This window comes from Myxine glutinosa, chromosome 10 (genome assembly GCF_964187855.1).
Source record: "Myxine glutinosa chromosome 10, kmMyxGlut1.1, whole genome shotgun sequence".
NCBI lineage: Eukaryota > Metazoa > Chordata > Myxini > Myxiniformes > Myxinidae > Myxine > Myxine glutinosa.
Window position 1 is genome coordinate 86,000,869 of NC_136270.1, and position 27,851 is coordinate 86,028,719.

General features: G+C 42.3%; 1 protein-coding gene across 1 annotated transcript; it reads right to left on the reverse strand.

The window, feature by feature from the left end:
• DUS3L (dihydrouridine synthase 3 like) lies at positions 1-27,851 on the reverse strand. Its single transcript, XM_078785837.1, has 14 exons — positions 27,818-27,851; positions 27,298-27,371; positions 26,664-27,144; positions 13,269-13,793; positions 12,949-12,990; positions 6,998-7,150; positions 6,455-6,571; positions 6,314-6,379; positions 3,341-3,451; positions 3,028-3,124; positions 2,857-2,932; positions 1,036-1,224; positions 786-914; positions 1-638 (listed from the first exon to the last, which is right to left on the reverse strand). Exons 2-14 carry the CDS (start codon positions 27,366-27,368, stop codon positions 566-568), a joined length of 2,130 nt encoding a protein of 709 aa, XP_078641963.1. The 5' UTR covers positions 27,369-27,371; positions 27,818-27,851; the 3' UTR covers positions 1-565.

The window sequence follows — 27,851 nt, forward strand, 5'->3', positions numbered from 1 at the left end:
TCTCATTCCCAAATAAGATTTATTTTATAAAGTTACAATACATAAAAGGCAAGCAGTTCAATGATAGTTTGTATGCCTAAAACTATATGCGACGGCATCAAAACCTTGCTGTAGTAAATAATTAATGAAATACAAACGTTGCTGTAGTAAATATTTACTTCCATCATTTAAAATGGATCTCAAAAAGGTGGAGCTGAAATCTGATTGAACAACGTTGATGACGCGTGGCACCAGACGCAAGCAAACAAAACTGATTTTAATGGTGTTCACGCACATCTGATTTTGTGCCAAAGGCATGTGTGGCAGGTGTTCTAGAAACTTCGTGGAGTGCGATTGAAGGGTTTGCATTTTAAATTAGTATAAAACATTTAACTTTATTATTATTATTTTTTAGCTCCTTCCAAAAACATTTCATCAATATGATGTCTAAATATATCAGAAGGCAAGGCGATTGGCTCATGTAAACACCACACCAGTGTTGGATATGAAGGCGTACATTCCCTCATGCTGCCATTACCTGCATATCATTATGATAACAAGTGACGAGGTTAACTTTCGGCAGGATTTATTTGAAAGAGTTTGCTTTGTGCTTCGGGAGGAAGCTGAAGTGAGGAGGAACTGGACCGAGCAGCATCTCACTGTGGGGCGAGAGAGAGAGAAAGTACTGAATGAATACACCATCACCCTTTTACCGACAAAGTTGTCGAGAGATGGAGGAGGATAGGATTGCTGGAGACGCGCATTCAACCCTGATGAGAGAGACCCTTTTCCCAAGGGATTCATACCTAAGGGTTATCCAATCAGCCACGTTCTGGCTGGCCATGAGATTCTCCAGCGAGTCTCGTGCTAGGAAATAAGGAGGTCTCTCATTGATGCGCTGTGGAACCCTCTCAAGGAGGCCCACTGGGATGTATCTAAGCAGAGAGGAGAAGGGGTTACCGGGTCGACCAGATGGATGAATCACCAGACCACATAGTGATTGGTTCAGCATGTTAGAGGAGGAATAAAAAAAGAAAAAGCTTTCAAGTCTCACACCTGCATAGGAACGAAAGCCACTCGAGTAGGAAACGACGAGTCTTCTCGACACCCTGCGTGTCGGAGCCCCAGTGTTCGAGGCCAAAGCATGTAAAGTCTTTCAGCAGGGCGAAGCGCTCGCCTGACGAGATGTCCCAGTGCCGATGCTCTTTTATCTCGGTGAAGATCCAAGGTTTGATGAGGGCGCCCCTACACGATGCAACCCAGGACTTGGCTATAAAAATGCACCAAACTAAATGCTGAGCAAATGGAAAAACACAGATGCTTTACAGATCAGAATTGTGACGTCGTCGTCGGAGCATTTTTACATATTCCGTTGACAATTCAATTCCTTAAATTTCCTCTTGCGTGGCAGTGTACAGCGTCACGTTGAACGTGTAAACATCAGCAGGTGTCTTTACCAACGCTGTAAATGCTTGTAACGCGTGCCTATAATTGTTTTGCATTTGCACCTGAGCACATAGCTCATGGTGCAGGATTCCTCAAATCGAATCACCTCTACTGGCGAGTCATCCATTCGTTACCCACTAATGTACTTGCAATTAACGTAAAACTGCACTGGTGTTGACGGTCAATGTCATGAATGTAACAAATGTACTTGAAGCTTTTCAATAAACTTTCGGCATGAGGTAAAATAAAAACTTCCAAGGCCCACGGTTATTGGGATAAGCAAATCCAATGTAAAGTCATCTGGGGGATACAAGAGAGTTTTCGGAATGAATGTACTGCAAAGGTTATAAAAGAACGGAGCTACAAGTAAATGGCAAAAATGCCACGTAATAAATAAACATACGGATAATTAAACAAATAAATCAACAAAATCCAAACTGCAACACAATTTTGGTAGAGCGCATGCCTCCCTCCGCCAGGCTGAACAGTTTGAATTTTGTATCCGACTGATAGGCCGCATCTGGATCCGGACGTGAACCAAAATCTAATCGGCGTGTTCTTGTCTGCTAACCAACTCGTCCAGCTAGTTTTGTTTTAACTTGTCCACAACCTTTTCAAATATCATGCTGTACATTGTTTTTGGCCTTATCACTCAATGGTGAAGGATCACAAAAAAAACTCCAGTATATGGATCAGGATCAGGATCTTCACCAAATCTAATCAATTCGTCCTTGTCGCACACCCAAATTTCAACCAGATTTCGTCCGTATCCGTCTACAACTTTGAGCTATCCTGCTAACAGAACAACAGACAAACAGACGCCACCCTAAATGAGACATGATGCTGATGGCATGCACATACGTTATATCAACACGTCACCTCCAAACGAGGTGGCACTCAGGTCTTTGAAGACAGAGATTTACGGTCACAAATAAAGGCAAGCGTGGCCGCCGATCCAGATTTGAGGCAGCATTGCACAGGTCGAGTCCCATAACGGCAAATTGTAATTTTACATCAGTCAAATTGCAAGGCTGCCTTTTTGAGCTCAAACAGTTCCTTTCCCAACGTGAGAAAAGGAACTGCTTATGACCTCAGAATACGTTATCAAGCCACTGGATCTACAAGAGACATGCCAAGAAGTGGACATCCCACGATAACGACTCCCACGCAGGACCAATACATTCACACGACCCATCTACACAATCGGTTTCTAACTTCCCAGAGTACTGCAAACACTCCCTCGATCCCGATGCAATGATTGCTGCCGGAGGTGGGCATACCCGGTATTGAGATAGTTACTTCCACGTTGGATCCATAGGCGGAAACATTAGTCACCCGCTTGGTTTTGCTATTCATACCCTTTTTGCACTACTCATTCCGAGTAGTATTCTACCTTTGTCCATACAACTTTCGGCATCCCGTGGCTGTTACCTGCCCAGCATGAGGCCAGCGACATCAGTCTCACGAGCGTTATTTGCATCTTCAAATGAAAAGATGTCTCCGTTTCCTGCAGAAGCACACCGGCAGTATGTGAATTAGAGGAAAAAGGGGCAAAAGTTTTCTTGCTTTCAAAGCAGATGCTCCGAACCCGATTTGACTCACCAAAGAGTGGAACCGGACTTGCCACCTGCACGCATTGCTTGATGTAATCCCAGTCGGCGAGTTTGGTGAAACGCTGCTCTTTTGATCTTCCATGAAGCTGCATAAAAGAAAGTACATCAGGTTGAACAGGGCTGCATATTTTTTTGACAATGTTCGAATGTAACGGATGTGACGTTTGTCTCCGTATATATATAAAGTGGGGATCATGAAAAGTCCATTTTGGAAAGGTTGCCTGCACACAATCAACTCCCCTTCATGTCCTTTAATGGTGACAAACCATGATGCTTTTCAGCGTCCCTCCACCTCATTGTACCGTAATCATGGAGGTTCCCCATTCACGGAGGTGAGGTATGAGTTTGTGCGCCAAATTGCTTTTGTCCATCACAGCTGCTCGCATCTTCACGGTCAACGGTACATCCAAAACCTGCTCACAGCCGATACAGCACGTATCTTTCATTTCTCACTTCAAGTTGCCCTGAGGACTTTAATGTTTGCATTCTCCCCACAAAAACCATCGTTGGTAGGTAACCGCTCACACTCTGATTTAACCACTTCAAAATAAATAAGACATCAAAGAAAATTAAGTGGCAAAATTATCCCTATTTGTAAAATGAGTGAACAGTTTGTAAACCAAAAGGGCCAAGAATAACAAACATCCCTAACTGTAACTACAAGGTTTAACTAGAGAGCATCCCAAAATGCATAGCCCGTCCGTGTACACTTTGTACACAAACTAAGCTTGACAAAAACAACAGCTAATTTATTAAAATTATTTATTAATTAGTGCTCTCCATGTTTTCATAATAAACCAAAGGATTGTTGAAAATATGATTACAAAAGCTCAAATAGCAAACACAGAACCACGGAAGAGATTACAAAACCCGGCCAGCTCGCAGTGTGTGGCGGAAGGGCTAATAAGGCCAACAGTGCCTATGGAAAGTCTACACTCTACACCTTTCAAAAATTTCACCTTTTGTTGCCTTTAGTCAGGTTCACTATGTTTTTTCGTTCAAAATTTTTGGAGATGATCAAAACTACACATTTTTGGAATATTCAGAGCATGAGGAATCCAAAAATTAATGTTGGCATTTGCATAGACGCCTTTGCGAAAATGACACTCAGGACAGTGATGAAGATCTGTAAAAGCATATTCCTGAACGGTATAGACCTAGTAGATCCTGTGTATAGGACTTATAGTTCAATCTGAAACTAACAAGGCTGCTTTCTTTCTTTATAAACCCATACCTATAACTTCAAAGGACTTGCAATATCATGTATTATGTAATACAGTTATATCACAAATATAAAAACAATGGTTTTCAATTACCTTTGTTTGTTGCTTTTCTATAATCCTGAGCACTATTTTGAGGCCTTTATTGGATTCCTTGACCCATAAAACATAGGATTAGCATATTTAATTAAGTTTCTAGGTTGACTAGAAGCCGAGATAGCGCAAAATATGTATTTATGGCGGCCATTTTGAAAATCCAAAATGGCAGCCATGCAGGTGTCTGTGCAACTGCCAACTTTGATTTTCGGATTCTCCATGCTCTGATTCCAAAAATGTACAGGTTTGCTAATCTCACAAAATTTTGAACGAAATTATATTTGTTAACATAGTGAACCTGACTACTCATAGCCTGGAATTAAATGCCATTAAATCAGACTTTTTCCACCTTTATTTACACATCGTAACCCACAACTTCCAAATGAAAAACAAATTCTACAAATTTCAGAAAATTAATTTAAAATACAAAAGTAGAACATCTTGGTTGGATAAGTGTCCACCCCCCTGAGTCAATACTTGCTGGAAGCACCTTTGACAGTATTTACAGCTGTGAGTCTGTTGGTATATGTCTCTACCAACTTCGCACACCTTGACTGGGCAATATTTGCACATTCTTCTGCACAAAACTTCAAGCTCAGTCAAGTTGCATGGGGAACGTTGATGGACAGCAATCTTTAAGTCATGCCACAGATTTTCGATTAGATGAACATTGAGGATCTGACTGGACCACTCAGTGACATTTTTTTTTTTTTGTTCCTTAGCCACTCCAGTGCAGCTTTGGCTGTGTACTTCGAGTCGTTGTCATGCTGAAAGGTGAACTTCCGTCCCAATTTCAGCTTTCTTGCAGAGGGCAGCCGGTTTTCCTCTTGGATTTTTCTGTATTTTGCTCCATCCATTTTCCCTTCTATCCTGACAAGTGCCCCAGTCCCTGCTGATAAGAAACATCACCATAACATGATGCTGCCACCACCATGCTTCACAGTCGGGATGATGTTCTTTTGGTGATGTGCTGTGTTGGGTTTGTGCCAAACGAAACATTATCACTTAGGCCATAAAGTTCCATCTTGGTTTCTTCAAACCACAACACTTTTTGCCACATGGCTTCAGAATCTCCAGAGTGGTTTTTGCATACCTCAAACGGAACTCAAGGTGGGCTTTTTTGAGTAATGGCTTCCTTCTTGCCACCCTACCGTACAGGCCAAACTTGTGGAGTGCTTGGGGTATTGTGGTCACATGCACAGTGACCAGTCTTTGCCATAAAGGCCTGTAGTTCTATCAAAGTTGCCATTGGCCTCTTGGGGGCCTCTCTGATCAGTCTCCTCCTTGATTGGTCATCCAATTTGGAGGGGGAAGGCCTGATCTAGGCAGGGGCTTGGTGGTACCATACACCTTCCACTTCTTATTGATTGGCTTGACCATGCTCCAAGGGATATCCAAGGCCTTTGAAATATTTTTATACCCATTCCCTGATCTGTGTCTTTCCACAACCTGTCCCGGAGGTCTTTTGAAAGCTCCTCGGTGCTCATGGTTGAGGTTTTGCTGTGAAATGCACTACCCAGCAGAGGAAACCTACAGGAACAGTTTATTTTATTCTGAAATAATCAGAATCACTGCAATTAAACACAGGTGGAGGCCAATTAACTTTTGAAAAACACGGGAAAATTTTGAAAGGGGGTGTAGACTTTCTCTAAGCACTGCATAGTGTATATACACTTACTGTGACTTTGCCCTTGCAACCAATTATTAATTAGTGTTATAATAAAGGTTTGTTGCCAATTTGATTGTGCGAGTGCATGTACGCACGTACTTACACGTACACATACACACACACGCATACGTACACACACACACATACACACACACAACCTCCCAATGCGTGACGGATGGGTTCATGAACAGAAAGAAAAACAATGAGATCGGCCGAAGGAAAAAGCAAAGTCTGCATAACAAACAGCACAAGGTGCAACAGGGGTGAATTCGCACATGGCACATGCTTACCGATACCACTCCTTGCACAATTTGCTGCAGTTTCAATGACTTCGTCAGAAGTGCACAGCCGCCTCCCTGGACACAAAACCTCTGATTAACCTCAGCTTAGGTCAACATATTTTCATAAGACACGTCACCCAACTGCCCTACCTTGTGGCAAACCAGGTCCAGTGGGCATCCCATATTGATGTCTACAAAATCAATATCGATAGAACGGTTGAGCAGGTCTGCACACTTGGTCATCGTGTCGGGAAAACCACCTTCAAGCTGCAGATGGTGTACCAGAGGTCAAAACAAGGAATTTTAAGCACAAATTCAAATTATTCACTTGAAAGGCTGTTTGCTGAGTGGACAGTGCAGCTTCCTTATTACATGACAAAAGAGTAGGCCTATACTCCAAATTGATAATTCCTTCAAGGTCAACTACAGTACAAGCTTCTTGATATTTATCAAAAGGACACCATCCTGTAACTCTGGTCCAACAGGTCAACAAATGTGTCCTGTAGGAATGCTTGTATCTCAGATTATACATGTTGAAAAAAAAATCAGAAGAAAAAAATGTTCACCTAAATGTTACACATATGGCCTTATTAGCGGAGACCTACCACAAAATCTTCCTGGACTTCATTTCCATAAAAAATGAAATTTCTCGAACAGGATCAAGCATCGAGGACGATTCTCAAAGCAACTCACCTGCACTCCAAACACATCCTCCGAGTGGTGACGCTTGAGCAGAGCCCATTCAGATGTCTGGCCCTGCAGCAGGTTTGTGCACATGGCCATCTCTCCACAGGTAATGTCAGCACCAAGCCTTTTACACACTCTCCGGAAAGGCAGGTTACCGCACTGAGGGAAGCATCATGCAACCACAACTCAGAAAGTACAATGGAATATCTTATAGTAAGGGCATTTTATGAGATATTTCACAAATCTGTTAACTAAATTGTTACCAAAAAATTTCTTTACCATTATGTTTGTAAAGGTGTGTAATAACATGTTGTTACGGACACGACTTAGATGTTATGATGGGCCGAGCGGAATGGCCGCCGTGTTCGCACAAGTTACCCGATTATACTCGAACGTTGGCCGAGTCGCGCTATGCTAAATCAATTACGGAAAGGACACAACGGCTAGGTTAAATGACACGACACCAGGGGTACAGTTCTCAAGGCCTCCGGAGGAGGTTATATTAGTTCGGAACGTTTAGATTACAGGGATGAGAGAGACAGCATAGGAAGATAGGCACTTAGACACACTTATCTTATTCCCGACAGACCACAGATAAACAGGACAAAACTGACTCACACGGGGATTGATGGCAAGGAGGGGCAGGTATTCGATGGCTCAAGGTGCACCTTGGCTCAGGGGCAAAATCGACCCGGTCCGGTCCAAAGATGCGGGGAGGTCGCTCAGCGCTCGGAGGTCGCGACTTGTCTTTCCAAGCTGGGGGCGCATCTCACCTCACGTCCGGTAAGTGGCTGCGCATATCCGGCGGGGAGTGACACGCCCTCGGCTCGTTAGCTCCGCCCCAGATGGAATCGGCCCGCCGCTTCTCACTGGCTGCGGGGGGTTACCGGGCTCCGCCCCTGACGAGGAGCTGACAGCCAGCCCCTTCGTGGTAACCCCGTAACCTGGAGCACATGGGCCATGGCGGCTAACCGAGCCGGAGTGAGGACGCCCACTCCCCGCACCGCGGCCACGCCGCCCCCGCTGTGGTTGTAGTTGTTGTTGTTGTTATTGTTTCATGAGGAAGATGGGAGGAGGTATGGGGAGGTCCTAAACTCACTACTGGTGCCATACAATCACATTCTGGTGCAACGAAGAGTCAGAATTAATGGAAACGAGTCCTTAACTGACATAGACTAAGAATAACTAGCAAGAGGTCCTAAAGTTGTCTACGTGAGATGCGGTGGACCTGGGCACGACATTTAATGGGGGAAGAAGGGGAAGGTCGGTTCTACAGAGTGTTGTTTACAGACAATGGGACTAGGGAATGGGGGATTGGGGATAGTTGGGGAGTATTGGGGAAATAGGGGAATATTTACAAGCGGATATGGAGGCCAAGTCCCATATCCGCAACAATGTGTTAAAATGTTGAAGTTCAACTCCCGTGGGAAACCCAGAAAAAAAGCTGTTGAATTCGGGTACCGCAAAATTATTTTCGAGAATTTTTATTTTTTTTAATCGGCCCTTAAGTAACTTATGAGGGGTCAAATAAGGGTTTTTCATGATTCTGAGTTGATTGTTAACATTTATATTTTCACTTTTACATTTACACACAAAGTAGCTTTTATTTCACATACATATATAATACTCAAGAGTTATTTCTCATTCACAATGTCAGAAGTTTCAACAGTCATTGTCTATGTCTTCTTCAGACTCAACAACATCATGACTGCAGTTTCTGCATGTAATGCCATTACAGACTCCACAGGCCGAGATGCACGTGACCCCATTCTTCTTGCAGCTGCATCGCCGGTTGCTGCAATCTCCATGACAATTACAGCTCGTGAACTGCAATAGCTCCTCAGGAGCCGTGGGGTCCAGTGTTGGAACTGGCTCATCCAGTGTTGGCTTTGATCACCCACCCCGCTGCCCAGAGTGTGTCACCTGGAGTGAGGATTGGCTGATCATGAGCCAGGGAGGAGGAAAGCTCAGCGAGGGGGAGAAACATGATCGCGTTCGTTCCTATCTGTTTCCTGTTCGTAAATGGAATAATCTTTACTTCAGTTCCTCTCAGGATCTTAGCTTTGTCGAGTGCCTTCAACTTCACCCGGGGGAAAGCTGCTGTTATCTGTGGATCTGGCAAAGGTGGTGCCGGAGAGGTGACTTCGATCCAACCCATTGAGTGAAAGGGAGTGTTTCCGTGAATAGAGACAATGTTTAAATCTATATTGTCTCCAACAAACTGAGTGACTGCATTGTTTGTTTCCCCAACCTCCATAAAGACCACCTGATCATTACTTGACAATTCACTTTCACTGGCTGGCACTTTGGCTGTCATCACTGATTGATCCTCAAGCGCAGCATCAACCGCAACCTCATCATTGATCTGTTCATCGGTTTCCTCCACAATGGTGTCAAGAGTGCCAGAAGTATCTGGAACATCATCTCCACTCCTACTATTAAGGAAGCAGTATTTGTAGTTTTGTGTCTCCGTGTAAGACTCAGTGTATCCCAGCCGGTGGAACTTGTCGAGCATCCATTTTGACCCAAATCTATGATCAAGTTGTATGGCAAGCCCCATTTGGTGTGGCAATACTCCAGACCGCGGTCGACAGGCCTTAATAAAATTCTGCCCCCAAACGGCAACTCTTTCGTCTGTCTTGACAATCGGTCTCAAGAACATCTGAAGGCTTGCAGGAACAAGTGTCAGCTGACTATCGATGTCAGTCATACTGTGTGTGGTGGGGTATGACTTTGGACCTAAATCAATCAAGGCAATATCATTGGATATGAACTTGAGTGCCGTCTTTATGATCTGAGTCTTCTCATCTCCATGGTCAAGATTAGCATGATGCTCTCGCAGAATATTGTCGGTGCCATCTTTGAGACAGAGTACATCTGCCCTTCTTTCCTGTGTTGTGAAATACAAGGTGTCTTCGTATTTCTCTAGAAGTTTTATCTTTAGCCAATGCTTTGAATAAGAAAGGCTCTTCTCTGGTGACTGATCAAACTCCTGCAGCTTTTCATGGACTTGGTCCATGTTCATTACCCCATGCTCTAATTCTGAGTCTAACCATTCGCAGAATTCAATAAAAACTGCCTCTCGCTCCTCATCAATACTCCTCTGTCCTCTCTTCCTTTTTCCTTCCTCATCAGTCTTGGACAAACTGTCACCTCTCGCAAACATAAGTTTGCATCGCAAATGGTACAGTGTTTCTTCTGCTACCAAGTCGTTGATCCCTTCCAGGCGTCCAGTGACTTCAGTGCCCCAGTCATCCCCGCGACTCCGTGCTGTCTTCAGCAAGCTTGCCTTCAGTGTATCTGCAGTCAAATTATCTGGCACTCTGTATTTCTTTCTCGCTTGTGCTGGATTATTTTTGTAGAGCTGGGCTGGTTGGTTGCAAAGAATGCATACATCCTTATACAGGAGGTCAACTGACTGTGATCTTCTAGAACTGCAGCCAGTTGATGAACTGAACTCACAAGTAGTGCGTCTTCTCTTCAACTTTGATGACTCTTTCTCTGCCTTTGATGCTTGAGCTGACTTCTTGGTGGTTGCAACAAAGTTGTTGTACAGATCATTTTTACACTTCTGGTGGTACCTCAGTTTTCCTTCCTTTTGAGCCTCCTTCATACGTTCCACAACAGTAACATTTTCGACAGTTTCTGCTTGTTTCAATAAAGTTGAGTATCCCTTTGGAGTTGCCTGTATGAGCCTTTCAGCTGGTGTATCCGAGCGTGCACAGATGAAGCAATTGAGCACAGGTGGAGTAACGTCTTCATCCATATTGCTAGACTCCATGTCCTGCAAAGTAGAAAATGAGATATATTTAGAAATTATTTTTCCACAAAGGAGTGTCTGTGGTGAAATATAAATGTTAACAATCAACTCAGAATCATGAAAAACCCTTATTTGACCCCTCATAACTTACTTAAGGGCCGATTAAAAAAAATTAAAATTCTCGAAAATAATTTTTCGGTACCCGAATTCAACAGCTTTTTTTCTGGGTTTCCCACGGGAGTTGACCTTCAACATTTTAACACATGTTATTGCACACCTTTACAAACATATTGGTGAAGAAATTTTTTGGTAACAATTTAGTTAACAGATTTTCATATGTTTCCCTTACTATTAGCATGTCTCTGCGAAGGCTTGTTAATATTTGTTTCGGCAAATAAGATTGATAATCTATTTCATGAACGAAAAGTTCATAGGGGTATGTTTACTTTCTACGAAAAGAGAAGATGCTGACATTGAGCGTTTGTCCTGCACCGGAGCAAAAAGGTAAGCTCATGACTTTCAATAATGTACTTTTTACCAACGCCACCGAAGGTGGATGGAGGTTATGTTTTCACCCCTGTCTGTCCGTTTGTGAACAAAATATCTCAAAAAGTTGTGGACGGATTCGGACGAAATTTGGCAGAGATGTAGCGTATGTCACAAGGACGAAATGATTAGATTTTGGTGAAGATGCGGATTCGGATCCGGCTACTAGAATTTTTAAAGTGATTCTTCACCATTGGGAGATCGGGCCAAAAACTATACATAGCAGGATATCTCAAAAAGTTATGGATGGATTTGGACGAAACTTGGTGGACCGGTTGGGTGTCTGACAAAGAAGAATTGATTCAATTTTGGTGAAGAATGTTTCTGCATTATATAAATTCTGTATTGTGATTTTCTGGTCTACTCTGAGATACAAAACATAAACTGTTCATCAGGCGGAGGTATGCTCTCTACTGAGTGCCATTCTATTTTGTACTCTGTCCCAAATCCAAAACCATGGCCTTTTCTACCCTCATTATCCACATCCCCACCACCCCAATCCCTCCTACTCCCAAATTTCCAGTTTTTCCTCCTGAGAGTTTCATTCTGTATGCATCTTGTCCAGTCTAGGGTGCATCAAACACCCCATTTTTGCAAATATTCTCATTGATCTAGCCATTACACTCACCATATAGCATTTCTGAAAAAGAAAAAAAAAAAAAAAATTGGATTTTCGATTTTGTACAAAAGTATATATGGGTACAAAATATATGAGGACAAAAATGTATTAAAAAGTATGAAAAAATGAAATAAAAAAATTAAAAACCACAAACAAAAAAAACAACCCTGAAAACGTTCCTCTCTCCCCTCACTGTCTTTGCCTTTCTTCCTCAACTCCCCAGCAGCTTCCTTATCTTTCCCCTCTTTTTCTGTTCACAAAATAAATCACTTATTTTGCTTTCATCTTCATTTTCTCCTCTTCCACGCTCTCTTAGATGTGATGGCTTGTGCCTCTTCTCGTCTTCCTTTTTTTTTTTTACTGGCTCTCTTCTCCACTCTTGGTCCTCTCACCTCTCCACTTTGCCCCTTCAGGTTACACAAGTTCTGCCAGAAACACCTTCCTTTTCCCCTACCCTTGTCCAAATTCAACACTCACCTCTATTTTTGATACCCCTAGTCACACCTATGGAACTGTCTTCTCAAGTCCGCTGTCTCAAGCTCTTCCCCACCGGATTCAATTAGCAGCCCACCACCATCTCGTAGTTCTTCCCATTTATACGACTGAACTTTCCTCCATTGGGCTGAACCCTTTTCTCACCCTTTTCCTGCAATTCCTCTCCTTGTGCCTGTGGTTCACCCAATTGTAGTTGTCCCATTGTTTCCCCTTTGTCTGAGACTCCATACCTTCAAATATTTAAATAAATAAATAAGTCCGCCTGTTTTGTCTATCGAGGAATCTCTCTCGTCCCCAACGTTAGGCACCAAAGATTATAAATATATATGTACAGTATTAATACATCAATGCAAAATAATGTCAATTTTACAAAGGGAGCAGCAATTTGTACGTGTTGCTTAGGAATAGAAAATTGCGAGCTGACCCGTGAAAGTCACCAGCCCATCATTCAGAAATATGGATGGTGTGAGAATGCAGGGTTGATCATAAATCGTATTGAAGAACAAGTTAAGGACCATATATATGGATATCACTGACCGTTGTGAGAGGTGCAAGATATAGCTTGTTACGGAAGTCAACCTGGAGATGTAAACATGGAAAAAGCAAGTTACCCAAAATAGCTGAGCCATGTTAATCTCACCATCTAAATATGTTGTGAAAATTATCGTTCATCATTTTTTAGATTAACAATGCACATCAAGCTGTAATCACCACATGCACTACATCACCAAAATCCAGCACAGGAATGAAAGAGAAGCTGAAGACAAACTTATCAACGCTATTCCTGCAGAGCAGTGGGATTAACTCATTTTTTTAGATCCACAAGTCATCAATCATTAGAGCACATCTGTTCTTACAGACTTCTTCTCGGGTTGTCGGAGCCGTATCACATCTTCATCCGTCAGGGCTCCCATTGTGTGCACATCACCATTAGGCTGAAAGTTTGCACTTCCGACATTGTTCGCCGTCGTTTCAAATGAGAAGGAAAGTGGTTCATTGTGCACGAAACTATCTCCACAATTGGGCACTGAGCTTGAAATGACTGAGGATTTAGATAAACCTCTGCGAGTCTTTCCCATGGCAGCAAGGTAGGCATCGGCCCTGGTGAAGAGCTCAGAGTGCTTACGTAACCGCTGCTGTAGCTCACGATTGAGTAAGTTGCGCACTGCGATACCTTTATGCAGTGGAGCATTTTGGCTTATCGGCGTTATACACTCCTTGTGCCCACCAAAGAATCGGCAGGTCAACCCAAATGAACAACAACCATAGGCCATGATGTTTGGGCATTGGGAGCCCAGGTCAGGAAGTTTTCTCTTTAAGTATGTCTCGATGTCATGCTCAAAGCGACATCCACTGCCGAAGCGACACTCTCCTTCTGAGCCCTGCATAGGGTATCAAAGAAACCGTGTCAGAAATTTGACCCATGAAAAAGAGGCCAATTTAATCAATAAAAGCATATTGTCTTTTTCAGCTCAGCATTTTATTTAAAATAAGGCTACGCTCAGAGATCGCTGATGGTTCCCTTATAGCCAACTCGTAATATTAACCAATTAGTAGCACTTGAAATTCTGCCTCATAATAAAAACAAATGCATTTTATTTTCGAAAAAGTGGGACACCACGGACACCTGGACTAATATTGGAAAAATTAAATAAAAATTGGGGAAAAAATAAACAATTGAAATTTTTAATGAAAATTGAAACAAGTACAGATACATTCAAAGTACAGTACACCGCCCCCATGCCAAATAATTAAATATCCTACAGCGCGGCATTGCCGGGGTGCCTCCGGCGCCCGGCAATACCGCAGTGCAGCTCATAGAGGCTGCATTGGGAGGGAGAGGTGTACGATAATTGATTGATTAATTGCATAATTAACATCAATTAAAGATAATCATAAAATATTGACTTAATCAATTGGCTAATATCATAACTAAACCACTAGTGCTTCATCCGAAGATGTATCTTTTAGAAATTTAATTAAATAAGCCACTAATAAAAAATTAAATAATTAATTGATTAATCAATAAATAATTAATCAATTAATCAATAAATAATTAATCGATTAAATGATTAATCAATAAATCAAAAATATCCTCGATAGCCGCATCACTTGGTCACTGTCATGTCCAAATATTAGCTTCCCAGCTCAAAAGGTGCCTGAGATATTGGCCAAATGAGAAAGAAAATAAATAAATGATTAATAATGAAAATAAATGAATAATGATCATTAAAAAATTAAATTATTAATCAATTCGGTCATAGAACACATAAACCACCACCATTTCATCAGAATCTGTAACTGAATTTTTTTTTTTTTGTAATTAATCGAATAATTAAATAATTAATCGATTAATTGATTAATTAATAAATCAAAAATAGCGTTTGCAGCCAAATCACCTGGTCATTGGCATGTCCAAATATCAGCTTCCTAACTCAAAAGGTGCCTGAGTTAATGGTCAGAAGAGAAAGGAAATTTGATTAATTAAATAAGTACTTAATTAATCGCTAATAATTAAATAACTCAATTAATTGATTAATCAAAAAACAAAAAATACCGTTTTTGACAAAGGACTTGCTCACTATTGTGCCAAAATTTCAGCTTCCTTGCTCCAAGGATGGCTGAGATATCGCCCGGACAAACAAGCAAACAAACAAACAAACAAGCAAACAAATAAACAAACAAGAAAACAAGTACAGATACATTCAAAGTACACCGCCCCCATGCCAAATAATTAAATATCCAACAACGCAGCATTGCCGGGGCGCCTCCGGCGCCCGGCAATACCACAGTGCAGCTCATAGAGTCATAGAGACTGCATTGGGAGGGAGAGGTGGACAATAATTGATCGATTAATTGCATAATTAAAATCAATCAATGATTATCACAAAATATTTTCTTAATCAATAATTGGCTAAAAGCATAACTAAACCACAAGTGCTTGATCCGAAGATGTATCTTTTAGAAATGTAATTAAATAAGTAATTAATAAAAAATAATAAAAAATTGATTAATCAATAAATAATGAATCGATTAAATGATTAATCAATAAATCAAAAATATCCTTGATAGCCACATCACTTGGTCACTGTCATGTCCAAATATTAACTTCCCAGCTCAAAAGGTGCCTGAGATATTGGCCAAATGAGAAAGAAAATAAATAAATGATTAATAATGAAAATAAATAAATAACAATCATTAAAAAATCAAATTATTAATCAATTCGGTCACAGAACACATAAACCAACACCATTTCATCAGAATCTGTAACTGAATTTTTTGTACACCGCTCCTTTCCTATGCCATCTCCAGGCATTGCAAATCGTCATTGCCGGGCACCAAAGGGGGCTCGGCAGTGACGCATGCTGAAAGAGAGTACTCAGTTTTCACTCTGGTTTCTTGTTTGTTTGTTTGTTTGTTTGTTTTCTTGGTTGTCCGGGCGATATCTCAGCCATCCTTCAAGCTAAGAAGCTGAAATTTCGGCACAATAGTGAGCAAGTCCTTTGTCAAAAACGGTATTTTTTGTTTTTTGATTAATCAATTAATTGAGGAGTTATTTAATTATTAGCGTTTAATGAAGTACTTATTTAATTAATTAAATTTCCTTTCTCTTCGTACCATTAACTCAGGCACCTTTTGAGTTAGGAAGCTGATATTTGGACATGCCAATGACCAGGTGATTTGGCTGCAAATGCTATTTTTGATTTATTAATTAATCAATTAATCGATTAATTATTTAATTATTCGATTAATGACAAGAATTTTTTTTTTTTTAAGTTACAGATTCTGATGAAATAGTGGTAGTTTATGTGTTCTCTGACCAAATTGATTAATAATTTAATTTTTTTATGATTATTATTTATTTATTTTCATTATTAATCATTTATTTATTTTCTTTCTCATTTGGCCAATATCTCAGGCACCTTTTGAGCTGGGAAGCTAATATTTGGACATGAGTGACCAAGTGATGTGGCTATCAAGGATATTTTTGATTTATTGATTAATCATTTAATTGCTTAATTATTTATTGATTAATTGATTAATTATTTATTGATTAATCAATTAATTATTTAATTTTTTATTAATGACATTTAATAAAATTTCTAAAAGATAGGTCTTCGGATGAAGCACTACTGGTTTAGTTATGCTATTAGCCAATTGATTAAGAAAATATTTTGTGATAATCTTTTATCGATTTTAATTATACAATTAATCAATCAATTAGCGAACACCTCTTCCTCCCAATGCAGCCTCTATGAGGTGCACTGCGGTATTGCCGGGCGCCCCGGCAATGCCGCGCTGTAGGATATTTCATTATTTGGCATGGGGGCGGTGTACTTTGAATGTATGTGTACTTGTTTTTTTAGTAATTAATCGAATAATTAAATAATTAATCGATTAATTGATTCATCAATAAATCAAAAATATCCTTGATAGCCACATCACTTGGTCACTCATGTCCAAATATTAGCTTCTGAGCTCAAAAGGTGCCTGAGATATTGGCCAAATGAGAAAGAAAATAAATAAATGATTAATAATGAAAATAAATAAATAATAATCATAAAAAAATTAAATTATTAATCAATTTGGTCAGAGAACACATAAACTACCACCATTTCATCAGAATCTGTAACTTTAAAAAAAAAATTTTTTTTTGTCATTAATCGAATAATTAAATAATTAATCGATTAATTGATTAATTAATAAATCAAAAATATCCTTTGCAACCAAATCACCTGGTCATTGGCATGTCCAAATATCAGCTTCCTAACTCAAAAGGTGCCTGAGTTAATGGTCAGAAGAGAAAGGAAATTTGATTAATTAAATAAGTACTTAATTAATCGCTAATAATTAAATAACTCCTCAATTTATTGATTAATCAAAAAAAAAAAAATACCGTTTTTGACAAAGGACTTGCTCACTATTGTGCCGAAATTTCAGCTTCCTAGCTTAAAGGATGGTCTGAGATATCGTCCGGACAAACAAACAAGAAAGCAAGAAAGCAAGAAAGAAAACAAGAAAGAAACCAGAGTGAAAACTGAGTACTCTCTTTCAGCGTGCGTCACTGCCGAGCCCCCTTCGGTGCCCGGCAATGACGATTTGCAATGCCTGGAGATGGCATAGGAAAGGAGCGGTGTACAACAAACAAACAACCAGAGTGAAAACTGAGTACTCCCTTTCAGCGTGCGTCACTGCCGAGCCCCCTTCGGTGCCCAGCAATGACGATTTGCAATGCCTGGAGATGGCATAGGAAAGGTGCGGTGTACAACAAGAAGACGTCATGCGGAGCACGATGCTTGCAAAATCTCCCCCCCCCCCCCCCCAAAGTTTTCCATTGATACAGCAAATTGTCCATTTCATGAAGATTAAAATTTACAATCTTGATCAAAGCTCAGGTCAACAGGATGAAAAGTGATGATTTTGGAAGGTTCACCTTGAGTTGACCTTTGACCTTTTGACATCAAAAATAGTTAGTTTCCCTATTTAGTGACTCGATGTGCAAATGCTGTTCAATTTTCAAGTCAATCGGATGAAAATTGAGGATATTAGAAATTTGGCCTATGTTGACCTTTTGGCCTATGTTGACCTCAAAAATAGATGGTGGTTGAATTCAGTGACCATATATATAAATCCTCTGAGAAGATCAAGTCAATCAAATGAAAATTGGTGATTTTAGAAATTTGGCCTATGTTGACCTTTTGGCCTGTGTTTACCTAAAATATAATACATGGTTGAATTCAGTGAACATATATGCAAGTCCTCTTCAAATTTCAAGTCAATTAAATTGAGGATTTTAGAAATTTGGCCTATGTTGACCTTTTGGCCTATGTTGACCTCAAGTATACTTGGTGGTTGAATTCAGTGACCAGATATGCAAGTCCTCTTCAAATTTCAAGTCAATCTGATGAAAATTGAGGATTTTAGAAATGTGGCCTATGTTGACCTTTTGGCCGATGTTGACCTCAAAAATACTTGGTGGGTGAATTCAGTGAACAGATATGCAAATGCTGTTCAATTTTCAAGTCAATCAGATGAAAATTGAGGATTTTAGAAATTTGGCCTATGTTGACCTTTTGGCCTATGTTGACCTAAAAAATACTTGGTGGTTGAATTTATTGACCAGATATGCAAGTCCTCTTCAGATTTCAAGTCAATCGGATGAAAATTGAGGATTTTAGAAATTTTGCAAAGTTGGTGACCTTTGGCCTATGTTGACCTTTTGACCTATTGACCCCCAAAACAACAGGCTTCTTGCTTTTGACCAACTCTAGCATTTGGTGAAGTTTCGTGAAGATCGGTTGAAAATTGTGACGTGTAGGCTGGTGACAAACAGACAAACAAACAGACAAACAGACAGCCAGACAGACAGACAGACAGACAGACAGACAGACAGACAGACAGACAGACAGAACCACAAACACAACCGACCAATATACTTGAAAAATCTTCGATTTTGCAAATAACAAGTACAGATACATTCAAAGTACACCGCCCCCATGCCAAATAATTAAATATCCCACAGCGCGGCATTGCCGGGGCGTCTTTGGCGCCCGGCAATACCGCAGTGCAGCTCATAGAGGCTGCATTGGAAGGGAGAGGTGTACGCTAATTGATTGATTAATTGTATAATTAAAATCAATAAAAGATTATCACAAAATATTTTCTTAATCAATTGGCTAATAGCATAACTAAACCACTAGTGCTTCATCCGAAGATGTATCTTTTAGAAATTTAATTAAATAAGTCATTAATAAAAAATTAAACAACTAATTGATTAATCAATAAATAATTAATCGATTAATCAATAAATAATTAATCAATTAAATGATTAATCAATAAATCAAAAATATCCTTGATAGTCACATCACTTGGTCACCCATGTCCAAATATTAGCTTCCGAGCTCAAAAGGTGCCTGAGATATTGGCCAAATGAGAAAGAAAATAAATAAATGATTAATAATGAAAATAAATAAATAATAATCATGAAAAAATTTAATTATTAATCAATTCGGTCAGAGAACACAAACCACCACCATTTCATCAGAATCTGTAGCTTAAAAAAAAAAAATTTTTTTTGTCATTAATCGAATAATTAAATAATTAATCGATTAATTGTTTAATTAATAAATCAAAAATAGCCTTTGCAGCCAAATCACCTGGTCATTGGCATGTCCAAATATCAGCTTCCTAACTCAAAAGGTGCCTCAGTTAATGGTCAGAAGAGAAAGGAAATTTGATTAATTAAATAAGTACTTAATTAATCACTAATAATGAAATATCATCCACGCCTTCATCACCTACCGTCTGGACTACTGCAACAGCCTCCTCTATGGTTCACCCTCAATAATCACCAATAAACTCCAATACATTCAGAATTCCGCTGCCCGTCTACTCACCCATTCCCGGACCCGTGACCACATCACCCCCGTCCTTTACAAGCTTCACTGGCTCCCCATCCCCCAGAGAATCCAGTACAAAATCCTCCTCTTGACCTACAAAGCCCTCCATAACCTGGCCCCATCCTACCTGACTGACCTCCTCTCGCGACAGACTCCCACCCGCAACTTCCGCTCTGCTGGTACCAACCTCCTGACCCCCCCCCCCCCCCCATCCGGACCAAATTCAGATCCTGGGGGGACAGGGCCTTATCCATCACTGCTCCCACCCTCTGGAACTCACTACCTCACACCATCAGAGACTCCTCCTCACTCACCACATTAAAAACATCACTCAAGACCCACCTGTTCAACACTGCATTCAACATTTAACCCACAGCATTTAACCCCTGACTATCTCTTCTCCTTCTCCTTCCTTTGATTATTTACCTATTGATTTTTCTTTTTTTGCACTTGTTTTTTGTACTCTGTCAAAGCGTCTTTGGGCTTCTTGAAAAGCGCTATATAAAATTAATGTATTATTATTATTATTATTATTATTTTTATTATTATTAACTTCTCAATTAATTGATTAATCAAAAAACAAAAAATAAAGTTTTTGACAAAGCACTTGCTCACTACTGTGCCGAAATTTCAGCTTCCTAGCTCAAAGGATGGCTGAGATATCGCCCGGACAAACAAGAAAACAAGAAAACAAGAAAACAAGAAAACAAGAAAGAAAACAAACAAACAAACAACCAGAGTGAAAACTGAGTACTCCCTTTCAGCGTGCGTCACTGCCGAGCCCCCTTCGGTGCCCGGCAATGACGATTTGCAATGCCTGGAGATGGCATAGGAAAGGTGCGGTGCACAAGAAGACGTCATACGGAGCACGATACTTGCAAAATACACCCCCCCACCCCCAAGAAAAAAAATTCCATTGATACAGCTAATTGTCCATTTCGTCAAGATTAAAATTGACAATCTTGATCAAAGCTCGGGTCAACAGGAAGAAAAGTGATGATTTAATTTGACCTCGAGTTTACCTTTGACCTTTTAACCTTAAAAAAGTTCATTTCCCAATTTAGTGACTTGATATACAAATGCTATTCAATTTTCAAGTCAATCGGATTTAAAATGGCGATTTTAGAAATTTGACCTCCAGATGACCTTTGACCTCAAAATCAATAGGCTTCTCAATTTGGACGACTTGTACAACTGGGTGAAGTTTCGTGACGATCGGTTTAGAATTGTGACCTGTAGGCCGGTGACAAAGACAAACAGACAGACAGACAAACAAACAGACAGAACCACAAACGGAACCGACCAATATACTGTACTTGAAAAATCTTCGATTTTGCAAGAAAGCAAGAAAACAACCAGAGTGAAAACTGAGTACTCCCTTTCAGCGTGCGTCACTGCCAAGCCCGCTTCGGTGCCCGGCAATGACGTTATGCAGCACCTGGAAATGGCATAGGAAAGGTGCGGTGTACAAAAATAAATTTGAAAATTACCCGTAAATATTTCAAAATTGGAAGAAAAAAAATGGAAATTGAATTTAAAAAATTAAATGGAGGAAAAAAATCTTCAAAAGGACACCAAGACTAACCACTTAATGCCTCCCATGAAAGAGGAACCATAATAAGCACCATTTCCCACAATTAATGACACAGGAATTGTTTGAGACAGACCCACAAATATAAATGTTCTAATCTGCACAACGGAATGGAAGTCAATCCAAAATTTATCATCGTAAACCTCCTAATAAAGCCAAGGATATGTCTAAACTTTATTCCATCATCACACACTGTTACGTGGTCCCCTCAGTGCATACCAGGTCTCGGTGACCCCCGGACCGTGAGAGGACCTTCGCCAGCAAATAGTATTATATAGGCGCATTCGCCACGCAATCCATAGGAATTTCACCCAGGAGACAACTGATGTGCAAGTATATATTTCCAATGGTAATGATACCAAACACTTTCAAAGACACAACCACGGAGATTTTCCCCGAGCAATCAACAATACACAACCAGGCACAATCAATATTACAACCATGTGAACTCATCTACACAAACTCTAAGATGGCCATCTTAATCTTATACATTCCTCACGTGAGCCCCACTCCTGACTCCCTCCGTGGTCAATGTCTCTCCTCTCCGCACACGGGCGGTTGGACGAACCCCGGGCGGACGTGCTCCCAACGTGCAGTCTCGTACTGGGGCCGCGGCTGCAGCGCACCTCCTTGCCAAGCCCCGGGGCAAACCCAGCGCGGCGTCCAACGTGCGCGAGGCCCCAAGTGCGACCCTTACGCGTCCTTGTAGACGGGCAAAAACCCAGCGCGGCTTCCGACGCTAGTGAGGCCCAACGTGCGGACCCGTACGCGTCTTTGTAGACGGGGCAAACTGTCCCGGACGCTTGGTTTCGTGCACGAACTCACGGTGACTGGACGTGTCAAAAGGTATTTACCGCCCAGGTAACTCCTCTCGCCAGACGTTTCGAAACGGCGCGTTTTCCACGCAGCGCAAGGTCGCTTCCACCTTTTGTCGGAGCGGGGCGAGGAAGAAGAATCCCCGTCCTTTTCTCCTCGTGTCTTTTCTTCTTCCGTTTCCGGCCACTTCCGTTTCCGGCCACTGGTTCCGAAGGGCTCCTGACCCTCCAACCACAACAACTACACCACAACTTAATATACTACACACGGATAAGCAAGGACCTGAATGGTAATTCACATACATTCACATAAATATGTAACACTCCCCCCCTTCAAGAAAGAAAGTTTGAACCCAGCGAAAACTTTCTTTGCCGGCCAATTTGGAGAAACAAACCAGATAACTCAACCCCCCCCACATTATCCGTTCCCCCCGGGCACAGTTATCACTTAAAAATAAAGCAACCAAAATTTCACCCCAACCCCTCCAGATTACTCCCTCTGGACTAAGTACCAACAACGACCTTGTCCCTGCCAAATCAAACTCCATCTCAGGACCCTCTGACTTGGCCCGTCCGTATCTTGGGAATGAAGGTTAAGGGTTGATCAAAGATCCAAAGTTAAGCAACTCGATAGCACCTTTTCCGGGAGGCCAAGCCGAGTATTCACTACATGGATGCCTTTAGGAACGCGGAGTTCACGGTTAGTCCGTGCAGGAAAGTTCTCTACATGGGCGCCTTGAGGAACGTGGAGTTCACGGTTAGCCCGTGCATGAAAGTTCACTACCTGGACGCCTTTAGGAACGGCGTTCACGGTTAATTCGTGTAGGAATCTTGGCTCGGCGGCTCCGCCGCCTTCAGTGCTTCAACTTCTCAGAACTTCCCTAATAATTAGGGTGGGACCACTGGTCCCTGTAGTCCCATGAATAGCGGTCTCCTTCTCGGCCACCACCAAAACTACCGCCCAGTTGTCCTCTCCTGTAGACCTCTCGACGCCTACGAAATGCCTTCCCTACTGTTATGGTCCGACCCTCCAAATCCTTGCCATTCCAATTCTTCTCTGCCTCTCTGGCGTCTTTTGTGCTGGCAAACGTGACAAAGCCGAACCCTCTTGACTGTTGCGTTGCCCAGTCTCTTACCAACCGCACTTCCACCAGCGGCCCATATCTGTTGAAGACAGAGGTCAGAACTTCTTCCTCTGTGTTGAAGTTCAGTCCCCCTACAAATAACTTGGCACTTTTGTCGCCATCCCGAGCTGGTGTGGCGTTATTTTCCCTGCTGGGCTCTTTACCAACCCTCAGGTTACCATAAACTTGACCCCCGGCCAAATCATTCCCAATAACCACAGATACACCCTCTACAGGAAGCGTGGCTTGTAAACCGACGGTGACCGGTCCTGACACCAAATCGGACTCCAAATGGATGACATGAAGGGGAGCACTAACACCGCCCCCGATCCCCTGTAAACGAACACTATCCCCCGTTGCCGTCTCCTCGGACCATGGCAAAATGCCTTCAAGCATTAAAGATTGATGTGCCCCTGTGTCCCTCAATATCCTAACCGGTTTCCGGTTAGTCGAGGCTCCATCCCGTGACACAAACCCCTCTGAAATAAAGGGTTGGTAACCCTTTTGATGGCGATTTCTCACAATGGCCATTGCGTTTGGAGTCGTAGTCGTCGGACTCCGCTCTGGGTCTTCGCTTTTCATGCGGTAACAACTGGACATCAAGTGTCCAGGTTTCTTGCAAAAAGCGCAAGTAGGCCCGGAGGAAAAACTCGTGGTCTGCCTCGGGCCCCCCGAACTATAAGTTTGTCTTGGGCCCTCATCCCTCCGATTTCGAACCGGTGGGGTATCATAGTTGTCCCCATAATCCTCTCGAGGCCGCCGCCATGTATGGTCGTTCTCCGCACCTGCTGTTCCCCACCTCCCCTGCGGAGATCTAGGCGAGGAGTTAGGTTCGTGGACCCCTATTCGGTGGGTTAAGGCATAATCATCTGCCATGGTGGCTGCGTCCCACAACTTTGGTACCTTCTTTTCCTGCAGGTACACTTTGATGTCCTCGTGGACACACTGCTGGAATTCCTCCACCAGGATCAAGTCCCGCAATTTCTCGAAGTCTTTCCCGACTCCTTTTGACTCACACCACCGATCAAACATGTTTTCTTTCACTCTGGCAAACTCCACATGGGTCTCACTCTCCCTCTTCCTGGCATTCCTGAATTTTTGCCTGTAAGCTTCCGGAACCAACTCATAGGCCTTGAGGATGTGCTTCTTCAGTACCTCATAATCTGCACATTGGTCCATTGGTAGCGCCGAATAAATTTCCTGAGCTTTCCCCACCAGCACACTTTGTACGAGTATGGTCCAGGCCTCCTCCGGCCAGTTTAATTGTCGAGCCACTTTCTCAAAGTGTGGGAAGAATTTCGCGACTTCCTTTTCACTGAACGGTGGAACCAGCCTCACATGTCTGCCCACATCCCAGGTTTTCTGGTTAGGTGTCGACCCCGTCAGCAAGGGTGGTGCCTCTCCCCGTTCTCTCATTAACTCCAGCTCCTTGCATTTGATTTCTTGCTGAAGCTCCATGTCACGTTCCTTTAATTCCCTTTCCGCTTTTCTCTCCTCTGCTTCGAGTTCCCTTGTTTTCATCCTTTCTTCTGCTTGTTTCTCTTCTCTCCTCTCCTCTGCTTTCCTTTCTTCTTCTGCTCTTTCCTTTTCTGCTTTCCTTTCTTCTTCTGCTCTTTCCTTTTCTGCTTTCCTTTCTTCTTCTGCTCTTTCCTTTTCTGCTTTCCTTTCTTCTTCTGCTCTTTCCTTTTCTGCTTTCCTTTCTTCTTCTGCTAACCTTTCCTGGAGTTCTCGTTCCACTCTCCTTTCCTCTGCTTGTTTCTCTTCTCTCCTCTCTTCTGCTTTCCTTTCTTCTTCTTTTAACCTTTCCTGGAGTTCTCGTTCCACTCTCCTTTCCTCTGCTTGCTTCTCTTCTCTCCTCGCTTCTGCTTTCCTTTCTTCTTCTTTGATCCGTTCCTGGCTCCGTAATTGCAACTCCAGTTTCCGGAGCTCCACGTCTTCTGGTTCTTCGGGTAGCCACTCCCAGGCTAACTCGTCCCATGTTCCTAATCCCACCATAGATTGTATCACCGTGGCCTGCAACTCTGCCTTCCTCAAATTAGTTCGGACCTCCAAGTTAAAATGTTTGGCCAATTTCAAGAGATCCGACTTTAGCAACGCTCGGAACTGTGCCTCACTCGGGGTTACCCCAAAGTTCTGTGCCACAAACGCCATGGTGCCTATCGTTAACACCTGTTAACCTTCACCCCAAGACTTTCCCCAATTTCTCAAAAAAAAATATTACCAATTAATAATTAATTAATAAATTTTAATTACCAAAAATATTATTATTTTATTATTTTATACACTTTTAGATCCCGGACGTAGACCCAATTGCGAAACCGCAAATCGTAATTTGGACGAGCCCCCAATTCTGTTACGTGGTCCCCTCAGTGCATACCAGGTCTCGGTGACCCCCGGACCGTGAGAGGACCTTCGCCAGCAAATAGTATTATATAGGCGCATTCGCCACGCAATCCATAGGAATTTCACCCAGGAGACAACTGATGTGCAAGTATATATTTCCAATGGTAATGATACCAAACACTTTCAAAGACACAACCACGGAGATTTTCCCCGAGCAATCAACAATACACAACCAGGCACAATCAATATTACAACCATGTGAACTCATCTACACAAACTCTAAGATGGCCATCTTAATCTTATACATTCCTCACGTGAGCCCCACTCCTGACTCCCTCCGTGGTCAATGTCTCTCCTCTCCGCACACGGGCGGTTGGACGAACCCCGGGCGGACGTGCTCCCAACGTGCAGTCTCGTACTGGGGCCGCGGCTGCAGCGCACCTCCTTGCCAAGCCCCGGGGCAAACCCAGCGCGGCGTCCAACGTGCGCGAGGCCCCAAGTGCGACCCTTACGCGTCCTTGTAGACGGGCAAAAACCCAGCGCGGCTTCCGACGCTAGTGAGGCCCAACGTGCGGACCCGTACGCGTCTTTGTAGACGGGGCAAACTGTCCCGGACGCTTGGTTTCGTGCACGAACTCACGGTGACTGGACGTGTCAAAAGGTATTTACCGCCCAGGTAACTCCTCTCGCCAGACGTTTCGAAACGGCGCGTTTTCCACGCAGCGCAAGGTCGCTTCCACCTTTTGTCGGAGCGGGGCGAGGAAGAAGAATCCCCGTCCTTTTCTCCTCGTGTCTTTTCTTCTTCCGTTTCCGGCCACTTCCGTTTCCGGCCACTGGTTCCGAAGGGCTCCTGACCCTCCAACCACAACAACTACACCACAACTTAATATACTACACACGGATAAGCAAGGACCTGAATGGTAATTCACATACATTCACATAAATATGTAACACACACCCACTTCGTTTCTAAACTGACCTGCCAGAACGCAGAGCAAAGCGAGATGTCATCATAGTGTGACGGTTTCATGTGCGGACGATGCTTATTCTGGCCTCGTGCCCTCTTTTGCTTGATGTCACTTTTATCTCCTTTTGTCTCGGCTATCTCCAGCAACTTGATCGTTTTGATGGGCTCATGAACACCATCTTGTGCTTCAGCACTTTCTTCCATCACATCTACAGGCACCTCTGGTCTAACTTTTCCCATGGGTCTTCCAAATACCTCTCCAGGTTCACCGGATGAGAGTTGCCCAACCACCTGGGTCTCTTGCTGTGATGTACTTGTACCTGTACCTGGGGGCCATTCCTCCGCCGCATTTGCTACCGCCTCAGGGCATATCTTCTTTGCAGGTGTATCATCGTCCTCTTTGGACTTGCAACTGGCTTTGCCGGAACTGTTCTGAAGGCTTTCCTTATAGGTGTGCAACTCCTGGTGAAAATGCTCCTTGGTTGTGAGATATCTGATCAAACCACAGCAAGAGTTAGCATAAAACAAACAGCACGGCCACAACCGTTACACTCAAAATGAAATGACGGCAAGGTGCCCAAAAGAGACTTGTGGTCAATATGGAGACATCCTGATTGCAATGAACACCTTTCATGTGCATACTCACTGTGCCTTTATGTGTGCAACGCCAGGCTGGGATCGCAGGTGTGAGGAGGTCCAATCCTGCTCCATCACCATGAGCTACACACGTAAAACATCTGAGTGAGCGTCATGATACACCAGATCACAGGTGGCATGGTATCCCATACAATATCCTGCTTCTTGTGGTATTAATGTCTTTATAGCATAAAATTCGAATATGTGGCATTTAAAAGGGAATAAAATGTTACGTTTTTTTTACCTGTATCAAAATATAGATTCTAATATCTTAGATTAGATTCTTATTACCAAATATAATTCATAAATTCTCGCTTGACAATGTTCTAACATTACATCTGTCTAACATTACGTCCGTCTAACATTACGTCCGTCTAACAGTAACATTACGTCCGTACAAACTCTGTGGTGATGATTCACTACACATCACAAGCCAAGCATTGTTCTTACACAATTTATTTTTTTTAACCTGAGGATACAAAACAAACGAAGAAAAGTGCGCACTGTACACTACAGAACACTGTACGCACGTGCCGCCGCCTTCCAAGTTCCTGTTTTCGTTTA